The 16,319-nt window shown below is 34.1% G+C and overlaps 1 protein-coding gene across 28 annotated transcripts in view; it reads left to right on the forward strand.

The window, feature by feature from the left end:
* The window catches only part of LOC106058326 (rho guanine nucleotide exchange factor 11-like), a 116,220-nt gene extending 99,965 nt beyond the window's left edge, over positions 1–16,255 (forward strand). For 26 of the 28 annotated variants that reach the window (XM_056010004.1, XM_056010011.1, XM_056010014.1 and 23 more), the window contains 5 exons: positions 866–957; positions 1,353–1,551; positions 5,659–5,846; positions 7,462–7,597; positions 8,003–16,255. In XM_056010004.1, coding sequence (XP_055865979.1) covers positions 866–957; positions 1,353–1,551; positions 5,659–5,846; positions 7,462–7,597; positions 8,003–8,556 — 1,169 coding nt within the window. In that variant the 3' untranslated portion in view covers positions 8,557–16,255. The remainder of the gene's footprint in view (positions 1–865; positions 958–1,352; positions 1,552–5,658; positions 5,847–7,461; positions 7,598–8,002) is intronic. The other 2 variants (XM_056010010.1, XM_056010023.1) reach the window with 2 other exon arrangements.
* The last annotated feature ends 64 nt before the right edge of the window (positions 16,256–16,319 follow it).

Here is a 16,319-nt window from a genome sequence, read left to right on the forward strand (position 1 = left end):
GTAGGACTCGGGTTGGTGTCAGTTGTGTTTAGCTTTAAGTTTTTTGTTTTTTTTAACCAGGTGGTGGGTGAAGTCTAGGGGGTAATGTGGGTGTTAGTTTGAGTTGAGATGAACATTCAGATGAAAGATAGAGCCTAGAGTGTTCTGGTGCTGTGAGCAACTTGATTTCTCTCTCCTGGATTGGACTGTGTGTGTCTAGTGTTAGAGTTGTATTCTTCTTTAAGGATTTTCTTTCAGTCTACTTTTGGCAAGTTTTGACACTAAAAATGTAATATATGCAAACATATATATATATATATATATATATATATATAATATATATTTTTTTTTGTTGATGTGGAAAATGAAATCACTATGGTGTAAAATTCTGATTATTATATGAGTTGTTAATTTATTTAGGCTTAGATAAAGAATTATTTAAAATGGTGTTGGGGGGCAGGGAAAGGGGTCTTTTGTTGTTTTTTTCCCCCTTAAATAACATTCAATTAGTGGCATCAAAACTTTGAAAAATATTTTACACAAGGTCTTTGTCTCTGTCTCCTCTGTCTCTCCTAGTCTCCTCTCTTGCTCTAACTTAGTATATGTATGTGTGTTTACTTGGAAGTAATATTTAAAGGACATCTCAAGATAGATTCTGTGAACTGATTGGGTAACGATGTCCAGACATTGGAACTGTTCTTGTTCCATTCAGCCATGTGAAATATAAACTACTTTCCGTTTCTCTCACTTTTTTTGTTTTTTTTTTTTTGTTTGTTTTGTTATCTGACACCATCCCACCCAAATCCCTGCTGTAAAAATAAAATTTAACTATATGTGTAAATATATTTATGGATGAGTTTGTGAACCGGTTACCTCCCTTTGACAGACTTGATACTGCAGAACGCTCGGAAAATAGAATCGTGCTTCCAGGAGCGAGAGCATCTGCTGAAACTGATGCTTAGTCCATCTCACAACCAGGTTGGTCCAAGCCACCCCCTTCAAATCCATTTTTTTTTTTTAAACATTTAAGAACATTAGTTTTTGTTAAGATATATTCAATTCCAAAGATTGATTCAAGTAACTAGTAAAAAACGTCAAAATGTTAAAAAGAAATCAGTTTACGTCTTTTCCAGCCTGCATGGGAAGTAATTTCCTTTTGTTAAAGAACTTTTTTTTTTAAAATGATAGCCATTGAATTTCAAATTATATTTTTCAATGAGGTAAATAAATTAAAACAATAATCAGCAAAAAAAAAATGGAAGTTACTCCATTCCCACTTCTAAGATTAAGAAATGGGGTTGCCTGCATTATGGATTATCTTGGCCTATATTAACTAATAATTGACCCACTTTTCTCCAATGACCACCTTCAAGCAGAATCCGGCAGACGTTCCACCTAGAAGCACTGAAGAAGAGAACGAGGAAGTGGATAAGGAGGAGTTGATACAACTGTTTGACAAAGCTTTCGAAATCTCACGCAGATTTTTACACCACCTTTTGGCATCTGGACCCCCTTCCAACCAAAGACAGACGATGGATCAGGAAAGCCCCTCCTCTCCCTCTCGCCCACTGTGTATGTTTCACTTTTTTTTTTTCCAGCTGTTAAATTAGATGTTTTTATGAATGTTTGGTTTTATGTCTCACAGCCAATTGATGTTTCCACTTGTGTTTGGGATATACACTTTTGTGTTGTGAAATGTTGGCCTGTATTGACGTGTGTGTAGTGCTGTTCAAAGGCACTATGTCTGTGTTTGTGGGTACACTTTGTTTATGTCTTTTTCTACTTCACATTTTATGTTGTAGTAAATGTCCACACCATCTGCCTCACTAGAGGTTGACATTTCAATTACCCACTTTGTCCAATTGATTTGTAGAAAAATACATTTTTTGCTCATCTCTTAGTGAAATTGGCTTTAAAAACAGTACATTTTCTTGCCCTTATTTAATCATTCTAAATCTAGCTATTTTGAAATTCATCTTATAACCAAATCTAGTTATCTTATAACCAAATCTGGCTATTTTGAAATTAATCATATATATCCAAATCTAGTTATTTTGAAATTCATCTTATAACCAAATCTAGCTATTTTGAAATTCATCTTTCAATTAGGAGGAGAGAATAGCTAATTATTCTATATAGTTTTGAAAATAATCATCTAACTGATCATTGTGATCATCCTAACATAAAGCCAGTTATTTCAAGATTTTTTGTTTTCTTAAATTTCAACTAGTCCAATTTTTTTTCGAAATTCTCTTTTTTTTTTTTTTTGTTCAAGAATTTCAAGTTTGGTTGTATATTACTAAATGTATTTCACATTGTGTTAAGTTCTGTGTGTCACTTGTTCTGCGTTGACTGCACTGTATTGTCGTTGCTTGTATGGCATGAAGCTGAAGTTGTAATTTAGTCAGCTGCTTAGGTGTCATTTGTGTGCGTATGTGTGTGTGTGTGTCATTGTTACATGTCACTGTCATGACAGCTGAGGGTTCTTTTGGTCAGTTGTTGTTGTCGTGTAGCTCAGTGCCAGGCATTCACGTAGTTTCCTGTGCACAATTCCTTTTCATCTCTTTATAATTTTTTTTTCTCTACTTAATGAACCAACTTGGCAGTGATGGGTGTTTGGCTTGTGGTGATGGTTACTTAGAAACATCTGCTGGCCCATGGCTTGTACTAACCTTGCTCAGTCACATGCATATCGTCACATGTCTCACTTAACCAGATTGGCAACATATGCTTGCAAAGATTTTGAATTCATTACTTGTGTACTTCATGATACAATTTATTTTCATGTCTACATTTTTTGAAAATGAAATGACTTATGCCTATACCTTATCCTCTTCTTTCAGTCTGTCTTGTTATTTGTGTACAATCTATATATCAGGGACACATTTATTTATACCTAGTTGTTGATTACATTACATAGACCGAGCCACATTGCTAATGACTAACTATGGCAGGCTGCATGGTCATGATGTATGAACATCAGACTTGCTGCCATCCCTTGCTGTCCTGTAAGAGGTTAAGGTTAGAATGTAATCATCAATTTCGAAGTAATATTTAAAACTAATGAAAAATTTATTTACAAAAAAAACAAACTGTTTTGGTTGGGGGTTCCTTGTTTAGGATAGTGGTGCCATGGAGTGCTCACACTCTCTGCTGACTTTAAAATGTCATTTATCAAATCATTGGTACATTTGTGTTCATAGTCAATGAGACTTGAATGCCATCCCACCCCCCACCTCTCTACTAGTAGCTTTGATGGTATACCTGACATTATATGAGTAAAATCACAAGCACTGGGTTATTGTGGCACTAACTGTATGCAGACTTTGGTTATACATTGATTGGACATGCTCCCTCATAGTCTATACCAGAAGTATTGAGACTATCCTGCCTTTAAAATGATCCCCTTTACTTCTGAGAGACATTGAACCAAAACTAGCCAGTGTTCAGTATACAATAACATTTGTTCTCACTTTCTCACTTTATTTTCTTTGTTTTGAATTGAATTTAGCATCTTCCACACATTGACAGCAGTTGGAAGCACTTTAGAATTAAATCCCATATTACACTCTTGAATCTTTGTAGATTTTGAAAACTTGTATATAGTTTTCACAATTGATTTTGATCCTTTTTTTTTTACTCAGTTTGAAGAGTTTAATTGTATGAATGTAGTGATTTGTTTTTCATACTAAGTATTTCTCTATTAAACATGCATAAGTATTGAATTTGAACTGTTTTGTTCTATATCACATTGTGTTTTGTGATTATTATATGAATGATTATAAATTCAGAAAAAGCATGCTGCTAGTTATTTAATGATATCTCTAACAGGTTTTCATAGTTTTCAATTAGATGTGTTGTCTTGAGTTTTTCACTGACTTTTTCTTAGTTGATGTTGTAAACAGTAGACCTAGCTTTGAATGTTGTCTTTTGCATCTCATTACTTGCTCATTTATAGGCACTAGTGTAGACTTTCACTTTTTCAATTAGTCTCTCTACATTTCATTAGTGTACCATATTTAATACCTTTTTTTTTTATTTGTGTAAATGCCTTTTTATTTTATTTTATTATATTTATTTTTTTAGTGTTTTTTTTTTAAGCTAAGAATTCCAAACAGAATATGTTTAGTTTATTTGGTCTGAGGTTAAATAGTTTTTTAGGCTTATGAAACATAAGATTTTTTAAAACAAATTATTTTAAATTAAATTCCAATGTTTTCTTTCATTTTTTCTCATCAATATTGGAATTTTAGTATCTGGTGATGTATTTCTTGTTTTATATACAATGCTTTGATGGGTCAGGTATTTAAAATTTAAAGCAGTAGAAGACTTGATGGATTTTATTTAGTTTTTTTTTATGGTATAATGACCTGTTAGCTCAAGTGGTGTAGTTTTCTTTGCTTGAGTTTTGGCTCATTAAATGTTTGTGTTTTATACTCAACAAATCATCTTTACAATCTATTAATGGACTATTTCTAAAGTTACTAAATCCATGTTGGTGTGAGGTTAGCACATTCTATTTAAGTGATTTATGATTCCACTCACAGGTTAATAGTTCTCATGTTGTACACAAGTCGATAAAATCTATAATTTCTTAAATCAGATTCTTTTTCAAGTCACTGGGTACTTGACTTTGATTTAGTGAGATCAGGGTCAAGCTTAAGTAACTTAGCTAGTATGCTACAGAATCTAGAAGCTTGATTTTGGTATTAAATTTGTGAACAGTTTAATCCATTTATTTTTTAAAAAGAGTTTATTATATATCTAGTTATTTGGAATTGAATTAAGATCTATGTATCCCTAATATGTCCCATTTTAATTCAATTCTACATCTATTTCTAAAAGTGTTAGTTGTTCTTGTTTCTGGAGGTCTCTGAGTAGTTCCATAGTTCAAGTTGTTCTTGTTTCTGAAGGTCTCTGAGTAGTTCCATAGTTCAAGAGAGAAAATTGTATTCTGTTTTATTCGAAAGATATTTGAGATGATTTGTGAGGGCCAAAACAAAGTATTACGTTTATAATAGATTTGATCTTATTTTAAAGTGTGCACAATTGAATTGAATTGAGATTAAAACCGTCAGTTTTTGTTTTTTGGTTCAAGTTGGCTAAGAAAGGTAGATTATCTCTAGATCTAGTCTAAAGCTGTGTGATGACAAGCAAAATACTGAAAGTTTTATTTATTTTATTTTCTGGCACCAAAGCAACCTTTTTTTTTTTTCAAATGTTTATAAAATAAAATTAACTTAATTTGTTAAATAAAGGTGATAGCACAAATTCTTAGTTAATCAAATCTTAATTTTTAAAAATGTGCACATTATAATAAAATGAAACTTCAAATATCAGCAGAACAGACGTGTTAACAATGGGTCATAATTATTCATGGCATATTTATAGCTGTTGACAATTGTTTTTGGTCATTCCTTATGCTTTAATCTTTTCATATAATGCTTTCTTCAATTGCATTGCTAGGCCCTTGGGTTTTATGTCCACCAATTAATAACACGAAGAATTTTTTTTTAAAAAGAATTTTGAACTAGTTTTGTGGTTGGTTTGAAACATATTTAAGAATGATTTGTTTGATTAATTAACCTACTAGTAGATGGTTGTTTATCTTCATTTTTTGCATTGTTTGTGATAGAGTTGTTGTCGTCGATTGATTCAGTTTATAATTTTTTGTTGCAGCCACTATCAGCCAGGGAGAGAGCTCAGCCTCCGAGGCTGAGAGCAGTAGCAGTGGGGTAAGCAGCCAGCAGCAGACCATCCAGCCCCCAGCCCAGATAGTCCAGCAGCAGAGCCTGAGTGTCCCTGTTCCAATGGAGCAGCTGAAGGAGATGGCTTTGGAAATGAACACTATCCTAGCCCAACTGATGGTCAGTCAAAACAAACAAAATTCCTAATAGTAGAGTAGTTTAAAAACTAAAGGATAGTCAACCATTCAAGCATCAAGATAGTCATTGAAATAGTTAAGAAATAAATGGATATATCCATTTTTATCCAGCATATAGTCATTGAAATAGTTAAAAGAGTCTTATGGATAAATCCATTCTAATCCAGCAAATAGTTATTGAAGCAGAAATTTGAATAGTTATACAATTTAGAGATTATCTGGAAACAATAAGACCATGTGAAATAATTACAAAATGGTATTTAAAAAAACCCAAGTGAAATTTTAGAAAATTAAATTAAATTATACCTTTTATATAGTGCTACTTTCATGTTTATAGCATGCTCAGAAAGGGCTATGGTCCAATCTCATTTGTAGCTGGGTGGGGGGGGGGGGGGGAGGGGGTATCTGGTAAAAGGTTTTTCTGTGCTGCCTTTAGGCGCTCAGTAAACACAACTCTGCTCTAGTCGGGTGTCAAACCTCAAGCCCCTTTCATAAGTAGCCAAGCCAAGTTCAAGCGTACTTAGCCTCTCCACCATGCATGGATAAATCCATTCTAATCCAGCAAATAGTCATTGAAGCAGAAATTATTACACAGCAGCACTCAAATAATGTTTGAGGTGAAGATAACAAAAAATGAAGATATGCTCCAAATAGGTCAGAAATGTGTTCCCATTACAAGCTAAAAAACCCTCCACATTGCATGGTCATAAAGTCAACACCTAGGTTCTTAAGTTAAGTTAGTTGGTGATTGTCTAGTGCACTTGAAGCAACACTTCATTGCCCTAACACCTAGGTTCTTCAGTTATGTTAGTTGGTGATTGTCTAGTGCACATGAAGCAACACTTCATTGCCCTAACACCTAGGTTCTTCAGTTATGTTAGTTGGTGATTGTCTAGTGCACTTGAAGCAACACTTCATTGCCCTAACACCGAGGTTCTTCAGTTATGTTAGTTGGTGATTGTCTAGTGCACTTGAAGCAACACTTCATTGCCCTAACACCTAGGTTCTTTAGTTATGTTATTTGGTGATTGTCTAGTGCACTTTAAGCAACACTTCATTTCCCTAACACCTAGGTTCTTCAGTTATGTTATTTGGTGATTGTCTAGTGCACTTGAAGCAACACTTCATTGCCCTAACACCTAGGTTCTTCAGTTATGTTATTTGGTGATTGTCTAGTGCACTTGAAGCAACACTTCATTGCCCTAACACCTAGGTTCTTCAGTTATGTTATTTGGTGATTGTCTAGTGCACTTGAAGCAACACTTCATTGCCCTAACACCGAGGTTCTTCAGTTATGTTATTTAGTGATTTTCTAGTGCACTTGAAGCAACACTTCATTGCCCTAACACCGAGGTTCTTCAGTTATGTTATGTAGTGATTTTCTAGTGCACTTGAAGCAACACTTCATTGCCCTAACACCGAGGTTCTTCAGTTATGTTATTTAGTGATTTTCTAGTGCTCTTGAAGCAACACTTCATTGCCCTAACACCGAGGTTCTTCAGTTATGTTATTTGGTGATTTTCTAGTGCACTTGAAGCAACACTTCATTGCCCTAACACTAAAAGCTCTACCATAATGCTGTTTGTTTCTTCATATAGAGTGCTATGAACAGTGGCAGTGAGGAGCGTCATAGACTGCGAAATGAACTGCAGCTAGCTCAACAGAAACTAGATGCCTTGAAACAGTTGCAGCGTTCCATATCTGGATCCTCCCCTCCCAGTAGGAGCAGTCCAGGTAAAGGAAATAGTTTTTTTTTCCACACAATTGTAACAGTTAAGCAGATAAAATGTCCATTCCGAGCATTTTTTTTGTATCATTCAGAGTATGAAAAAAATTATTGTTAAATGTTACACAGTGGAATTTTCTTATTTTGATTTCATTGTTTAAAACCTAGAGTTCTAAAGTTCCCTACATATTTTCACAATAAAACTTTTTTTTTGTTTTTTTTTAAACTTTTATCATATTGGAATTGTTTTTTGCTTATCTGAGCCTAAACAAATGTTAATAGTTGTTAAGTGTAATATTGTTTCCTAATTTTTCTCAATTACTTTGAACATTCTGGATAATGACTTCAAAAAAAAATTAACTATCTACTTTACTACCTGTTTGACTTTATTATTTTCTTTGATGTCTCCTCAGCGTTTGGATCAAGTTCCAACATTCCAGTAGCCAGCGGGAAGACAAGTAATGAAGTACAAGAAGAACATGTTTCTAAGTCAGCAGCACACTCCTCACAAGCCTTTCAGACAGTGATACCAGATGAGGACCTTGTTCACCATGGAATTCAGCAAGAAACTCATTTGGAGGAGAGTGTTGAGGCCCTGCATCTGTCTACTGGCTCTGCAGAAGCTGTGCAGGCAATAGCAACAGAGAAGCTAGACGACTTTCGGATAGATGACGATGAGGGCAGTAGTAATGAGGTGTCTGTTGCTGACTTGCCACTCCCCGATATTGTCAACATCCCAGACAGCGACCAGCACGACACCTTCCACCATAATGAAGCGGACCTGGATGACAGCGAGTCAGAGAGTGATGACAATGACACACTGACATCCAAAAATAGCATTCAGGACTTCCCTAGTCTTTCGACCACTGTAGAAGATGTCGCAGGGGAGGAGATGGAAGGCGTGAACATGGTAGATAGTATACAGCACAGAGAGAGTGATGGTAGTAGTAATGTAGACCCCCAGTAGAGGTCTCAAAGGTCATTCTAGTAAATCTTTCTCTGCAAGATACCCACTCAGAACCGAAGCATGTCAATGATACGTTTCCCATAGGGTACTACTGATGCAGTGATGCAGTAGAGATAGATCTCACCATGTCCAGATGTAGCCTCATTGTTCGACTACTTCAAACACAAATATTGTTTCCTTCGATGGCATGTCTCATGTTATCATTAATCATCTTCTGCACTGTCAGAAGTGTTCCTCATTGTCAGCCTCATCAGAACATTTTGTACCTTCAGAGTTAACTACAAATAAAATAGTCATGAACTGTTCAGTAAAAATGTTTCTCATTCAATGGATTACTCACAAATTCACTTTCAGAAAGTTTGTTCCTGCTCCTTCTTTAATGAAAATGTGACTTGATTGAAAGAACAGTCTATCTTCTTGACAATTGGATTTACTATTTGTTGAAACAAGCAAGTTCTGTTATGATCATCCAGCATGTGCAGCAGTGATCTAGTTCTTCCCTTAGTTGGGAATTTACTAGTACACCCGTGGTTAAATTAAAATTATCTCTGGATTTAAGGAAAATTGGAGTGTGTTCCCTTTGCAAGTTTTCTTGTTTCTTTTTTTCCCTGTCAGAAATGGACAAAATAATTTGGAGACAACTTGGACATGATTCACACGTTCTTTGATCATAGAAGTCAAAATCTCATTTGACTGATTGGTATGAGGCTTCAAAGAAAAAATGCTATGTCTGAAGTACTAGAGGCAGCAGCACTAAGTAAGAAATGTCTTGTTACACTGGTAATGGAACCCATGTCTTAGAATTGAACTGCTAGTCATCTTTTGCAGCTTTCAATATTTGCACACAGTAGAATTTGACAATGTAGTAGTGAATGAATTATCCTACTGCCAGTGCTTTGAAACTGTCCAAAAATGATTGGACAAAGACAGTGGCCTTGACAATGCCCAAAAGGATAAGACAAAGTCAGTAACTTTTGAGCTGTGCTTAAAGATATTGAATGGATAAGTATATTTTTAAACTGTCCAAAATTGATTGGTTGGCTGCACAAATCAGTCCACACAATATGAGATGGCTGCAGTAACTTTAAAAATGATTTCAGTTTGCAGGGAAGGCTGCTGTAACTTATGAACTTTCCACAAAATGAAAGGATGGATGCAGTGCCATTTCGGAACTGTCTTCATTGTGATTGGTTAGCCCCTTGATTTACATCGTATCTGATGTTTTTCATTGTCTGAAAAAAGATGGTCTTCCTATGCTACCAGCAGGATCCTATTAGAAGCAAATCTTCTCATGATGATTCTAGCCATTATTTTACTGAAGGATTCCAGTCAGTGGATAGACTGATCCTTCTGGTCAAGTGTAGACAGGAGATGAAGCTATGCTAACCAGGAGATAGTCACTCTCTTCTCCTCTGGCACATCACCAGCCTAGAGGCTCACCATATCACACATTCACACTTAATAGTGAAACTACACTCAATAGTGACAGTTTTCTGTGTATCACCAGAACCACTGTAACCCATTTACCATAGCAGTGAATTTGTTTGTTCTATTCATTGATATTTATAATCTATTTAGGCTTTGTGTGAGTGAGTGTGGGTGTGTGTGTGTGTATGGTTAGTGTGGCAGTGTTCTGTGACATCACTGACACTTAAAGCATGGCAGATGGCTTGTGTCTCGGCTTGATTGGCTGCGCACACACACAAATAAAAAGCAGTACACATCAACATTCACTTGACTTACTGTACTACCCAGGTGCAAAACCATGCTCCTTTTCTTGGACTACATGTGTTTTAAGTGTTAAATAGCAGCATAGGCTGATTAACGTTTCTAGTGAGTTGACTGTGATTAGGCATTTTTCTGCCTCTGTTTTGTTTGGATTGTAGCAAGACTTGAATTTCATTTAGTAGTTGGAGTAGAACTGATGGCACGGAAAGTGTTAGTTTGGGCTTAATATTATGACCAGGTCTTTAGTCTTCGGTCATTAAAAAATAACATTTCGTTTTAAGCCATCACTGCCCTAAATTTTGTGTTTTTTTTTAGTGTGTGACTTTAAAGGACTCAATAGTGATGTGTATAATATCACTTGACTATAAAACAGCCCTAAACACACAGAGCATAGACCGTTAGTTCTAACATTTGACTGTGGTCTAGTGATGTGTTAGTATCTTATCTCTGAGTTATTTCTCTTACTGAGTGCTTAATGTGCTAACGTTACACCTTAATGTGTTAACCCAGTGGGTTATCAGGTTATTGCTTAGTCAGTGTATACAATCAGCTCCTGTTGCAGTTTGTTTCTGCTGGATTTATAAAAGTTGCTTCCAAGTTGACTGGTTCCATTGAGGAGGTAGGAAGCAATACAGTTTAGACTAATTAGCTGAAATTGAATTTGTTGAACCAGAAAAGTTATTTACAATCCAGTCTACCCTTAAATGATGTCAGAAAAAAAAAGTCCACTCATTATACATGTGTCAGTAGTAGAGCTGTAGAATGTTCAGCTATAAATCTTGAGGTCTTTTGTTTGAATCCTGGTAGGAATCTGATTTTTTTTTCTGGACAGAGTCCAAAATAATCACTCAGCTTTAAATTTGTTGCTTAGTAGAAGTTAGGAGGAAGATGACCTGAGGTCATTGTGCTGGACACACGTCTTCCCTTATGCTATTGGTCATGGGAACAAGAGAGCACCTCTTTGTCCTAATGTCAGTATGTAGCATGGTCTTGACTTGATTGGTGATAGATAACACATGATATATGGCTGTTGACTTGAAACTCTAAAAGGGGGTACAGAAAGTCACATCACATTTCACAACATTCCCACCACAGCCATTGATCCTATTATATAATTACTTGTGATAGTCCGGCCTGATTTTTTGAGCAGTTTTATTTAGTCTTGTTGCTTGTTGTTGATCCAATTGACACATTTCTCTAATTGTAGTAGATAAGTATTTGCCTCTTAGTTGAATAGACTTTTGATGCCACTGACTTAGCAAATCAATTATGCAGCTTAGCATTAATGTTTCTATGGTGTTAGCATGTTCATACTTTGCTTTTGTTAACTCTAGTTTGAACAGGTTTGTGAAGCTCTGTTGCCTTGAAACTCTATATTATCTTTCCTAAGTATTTCAAGCTCTATTATTGTGTTTGTTATTTTGAATGTTTCAAAACAAGAAGTGTAATCCTTTGTTTTATAAAAACAAGGTTTGTCCTATGACAGTGATTTAAGGCATTGCTTGTCTGATAGTCTTTGTACACATAGGTCTCTGTCATGTCACAGTGTCTGATAGTCTAGAACACACACATCATGAGTCATTGACTCCTAATTCAGGTGCCATTACATTGTTTCGGTGTTTGCCGGATATTTGTTTGTTTTCCCTATTAATATATATTTTTTTTATATTTTATTGTAATTATATTTCACAAATTGTGTTAACAAATCTTGTGCAAACATCTTGATGTTATTATAGTGCAAGACATCAGATGTCGCTCTCCTGATTTATAGTCCATTGATGATTGAATGAGGTCAAGAGAGTGTATCTCTGTAGAAATGAAACTGTCTCTCTACAAGAATACTGTTAAAACTGTTATAAATTTCTGTGTGAACTTCAGTATCCAACCAAATAGTCACTTGCTGTGAACATCTTGTTGTATGAAAAGATGATTCAAATTTTGTGTTTTTGTTTTAGATTGAAATTGCTTTTGAACACAAATTGATTTCAGCTCCTATTCATTTTAATTCAATTAATTTTAAGTGGGTATTCCAGTTCTAAAGATGAGATTGTTTCTTGTAGTTTGAAAGTAGGTTAGTTTTGTGTGGATTTGTTTATTCATGACTATAAACAAGTAGGCAGTTGTTATGGAAAATTGATATTATTTGGCTGATTACTGACATTGATTAAATTAAGATATTTAGTTTGCTTTGAGTATTAGTGACAGAGTTAATTGTATTGTAACATGGACAAAATGTTCAGTATGACATGATTATCTTCTTTATTTGGTTTCGTTGTATGATTAAATCAGATCAAAATGTTAACTTTCAAAGAAAAAATTTTCGTTACTAGAGTAAGACTTCTATTTTTAGCATCTGTACTGATCTCCAAGCAATATAGCATATGCCATATCTAGACACAGATTTAAGAAATACAACTATTAGACTGTGCTTAGTAAAAGAATTTGAAATGAGTTTGAATATGTTCATATATTTTTGTTTTATTGACTAGATTTGAACATTAAGGAGACTAAGTAATGTATAACTCCCAGTAGGATGTCATGTAGGTATAGCAAGAGATAGCAGGAGTATCACTGAATGTCCCAGACACTGTGTTATTGTAGGCCTGCATTATTCTGGATATTGTCAATGTTTGTGATATCATTTGTTAACAGTCTATTACTTCTGCTCTTTACTGAACTTCTGTTTGAATTGAATTGTATAGTTTGATAACTGGAGTTGTCACTGATCTAAGCCTTCTATGACATCTGTTGAATTTCAAGAAAATTGTCACTATTCAGATAAAAAGTTGACAAATCGTCTACTGTGTTTTTTAATTACACTAGTGTAGCGGAGTTTCTTGCCAGAGTTAAGTCCCCATTACTTTTGATCACACTGTGATATAACAATTATTTGTCTATGATTATTTTGTTTGTGTTTGAAATGTTCTTGTTTTCTCCCTTTGTTTTAGTTTCTTCTTATTAGAACAGACTAGTGCATTCAGTTGAATGGGCAATCAAAATACAATTGTGATGATTCTGACATTTAAAAAATAATGTAATTTTCAATGAGTTTTCTTGAAGTGATTTCCTTAAAATTAGTAAAAGAAAAAAAAAAACAAGAAAAATGACAAACAAACCTTCAGTTTCACTGACAGAAAAATTAAAAAGTGGTAGTGTCCTTAAGTGAATAACTTAACAAAAAGAATTTTGAAATGGTGATTTTTTTTAGTGAATTTTGAGTTGACAAACCACACAGTGCTTATTATTGGAGACATTGTTACCATAACTGTATTTGAAATGTGAACATTCAACTTTCAAGAGAACTTACCATCTGTTCTATTTGTGGGAATCTTTTATCAAGAATTTTCATCAACATCTTAGAGCTAAAGCTTTCCACTGAAATTCTTCAAACATACATTTCTAACTGAACAAAATGGATGACTTTCTAAGATGTTTGTTTTGTATTTATTTCAAACTTCTATTGATGTGTGTAAAAGTGTTTCTTTGAACGAACTTATAGAACTAAGTTTATATCCTTGATAGAATAATGTTTCTAGTCATCTCTTGAGAACAAGAAAATGACAAATATTGAAATCTCTCTAAAATGTAACTATTTTGGTCATGTTTCTAACCTTAATGCTTTACAGTCCTTTCAACACTAATGTTGTCATTCTTGAGTAGGTTTAATAACAAGTTATTTCCCTGCAAGGCCTCTCATGCACCATTCGAAAACTTAGGCAATGCCATTTTGTACAATCTTGCTCTTAAATGATGAGTTGTATTTATTTTCACCTAATGTAGATGTTTTGCCTGCTGTGTGTCTCTCTCTTTCACTACATTATCAACTGTGTTAAACTGTGTGTGTGTGAAGCTTCAACATTTCATTCTATGAAAACAAACTGTGTGTGACTGAGTGACAGTTTCTGAAAGTCAGTGAGTTATCCAAGAGTGAATCATTTTCTTACTTGAATCATGTGCATTACCTAACTATATATGAATATATTATAGTATCTATATATAAAGAAAGGATTTCTGTTTTATCTTGAAATGTTTTTTCCTAGTGTTTGAAATAGAGGGTGTGTCAGTTTGTAAGCTGTGTATTTTTACCTAAATAGTCTTGTCTTCTTGTAGTCACGTATGTTTGAACCAGAATGAAGCCTGTTGACTAGTGTCATTGTTGCCTGAAAGAGTGTTCTATCTCATGTAGTGTTAGCCTTGCGTTTTCCATTGTTCCAAACATTTTTTTGAGATTTTAAAACAATTTCAAGCACAATAAAAGTGTTAAGTCCACTTCGTATATAGAAATAAGTTTTAACAACTTAATGTTATGTCCTTTACTAAGTTACAAGAAAAAAAAAGATTGATAATAAAATTGTTAAAATAATTCCTACCTCATCCTTGATCCACTAGCTTGCTTTAGGTCATCTAGATGATATGGTTTAATTGACCTACTTTGATACTCAATAAGTAATAGTGAAAGTTTTCATTGTAAATGAATGGTTGAGTTGGAGAGAACTTGACATTCTGGTCATGTGCTCAAATTTCATGTTTTAACATTTGAGGTTATAAGGGACTAGTGTTGGGGGAAAGAGGGAAACAGAAAGTTGTTGATCTGCCGAGATCAGACCATCTTTTTTTTTTATTCAGCAAATATGTCCATCTTGGACCCGACCTTTAAGTAATCATAAACAGTAGCTACACATTAAGATTATTTCAAAGTGATTTTCATTCTATTTGTATAACTAGATCCTCCAAGTGGCTTTACAACTTCTCCATTACAACCCAACATTCTAGGAGACAATTGTTGTCCCTTTCATCTGTAGCCAGATTAGTCCTTAAATAGCAGTTAGCTCCAGACATGATTAGCTTGTGTTTTAATGTTGTGAGTTTAGGTTGCATCTGTAATCAGATTATTCCTTAAGTAACTGTTAGCTCCAGACATGATTAGCTTGTGTTTTAATGTTGTCAGTGTGCTTTGTGAAGTGATAGATTGTATGTTGTTACATGTTTCTAATTATAGCAAAGTGTGAAGCCAGTTGAATTGATTCTATCTTTTTGTTTGTTTTCACACTTAAAAACAAATGTTAAAATAAAAAGTTTTTTTTTTTTAATTTCTTAGTGAATAGCATCAAAATATAATTTATACATTTAAAAAAAAAAAATTGCTCTTAAAATCTATCAATATAATGATGTATGTTTCTTTGCACTGACAGTGAAACTAGGTCATTGGTTTCTCTAATGCTGGTATTTTAATCAAATGGTTTTGTGTGTTAGTATGACTGTTTCTCTGTGAAGATGGATTATAGGTAGACCTCAATGTTAATATTATCCTAGTGTTTGAAGTATGGATTGAATGTTGTTTTGATGATTCCATACCCTGGTACCCCATTATGATTGGCTGTAATTGTAAACGTTTTTTTTTAACCAGACGAGGGATCAATAAAAGCATTAATTACAAATGATGTAATCCTTTTTTAAATTTTTGTTAAGTATGAAAATTAGTTAATTTTACATAAATGCAAGAACTTTAACTGAAAAAAAAATTTTGAGATTGAAATTATTCAAATTAATGTTTACTAATAAATAATGAAACCCTTGTATTTTGAATGTATCCCACTTGTCTTGAGATCAGGTACATGCAAATTTAGTACTAATTGTCCAACATTCTAAGTCAGTTTGATTATTTTTACACATTAAAATCCTTGATTCTGATAGTGTTATTACACAAGTCTGGAAACTAACCCAATGTCATGTGATCCAAATTTCTCTAAGAGCTTTCTTCCTGGGTTCAACAAATATGTCCATGTGTTTGTGTGTGGAGAAATGTCCATGAGTTGAGTGAAAGAAGGAGTGCACCAAAGAACCTATCTCTGTATATAGCATACCAGTGGCTGCTGTACATAGGATGATGTAAGGTACATTAAACATGATGTAAGGTACATTAAACATGATGTAAGGTACATTAAACAAAACTTATCTACTTGAACACACACACACACGTGTTTTCTTTTATGTAACATTGTGTTGTTTTCTTTTTGCTGCAATTTGTCATTTAA

The sequence above is a fragment of the Biomphalaria glabrata genome, chromosome 14 (genome assembly GCF_947242115.1).
Source record: "Biomphalaria glabrata chromosome 14, xgBioGlab47.1, whole genome shotgun sequence".
Taxonomy (NCBI): Eukaryota; Metazoa; Mollusca; class Gastropoda; family Planorbidae; genus Biomphalaria; species Biomphalaria glabrata.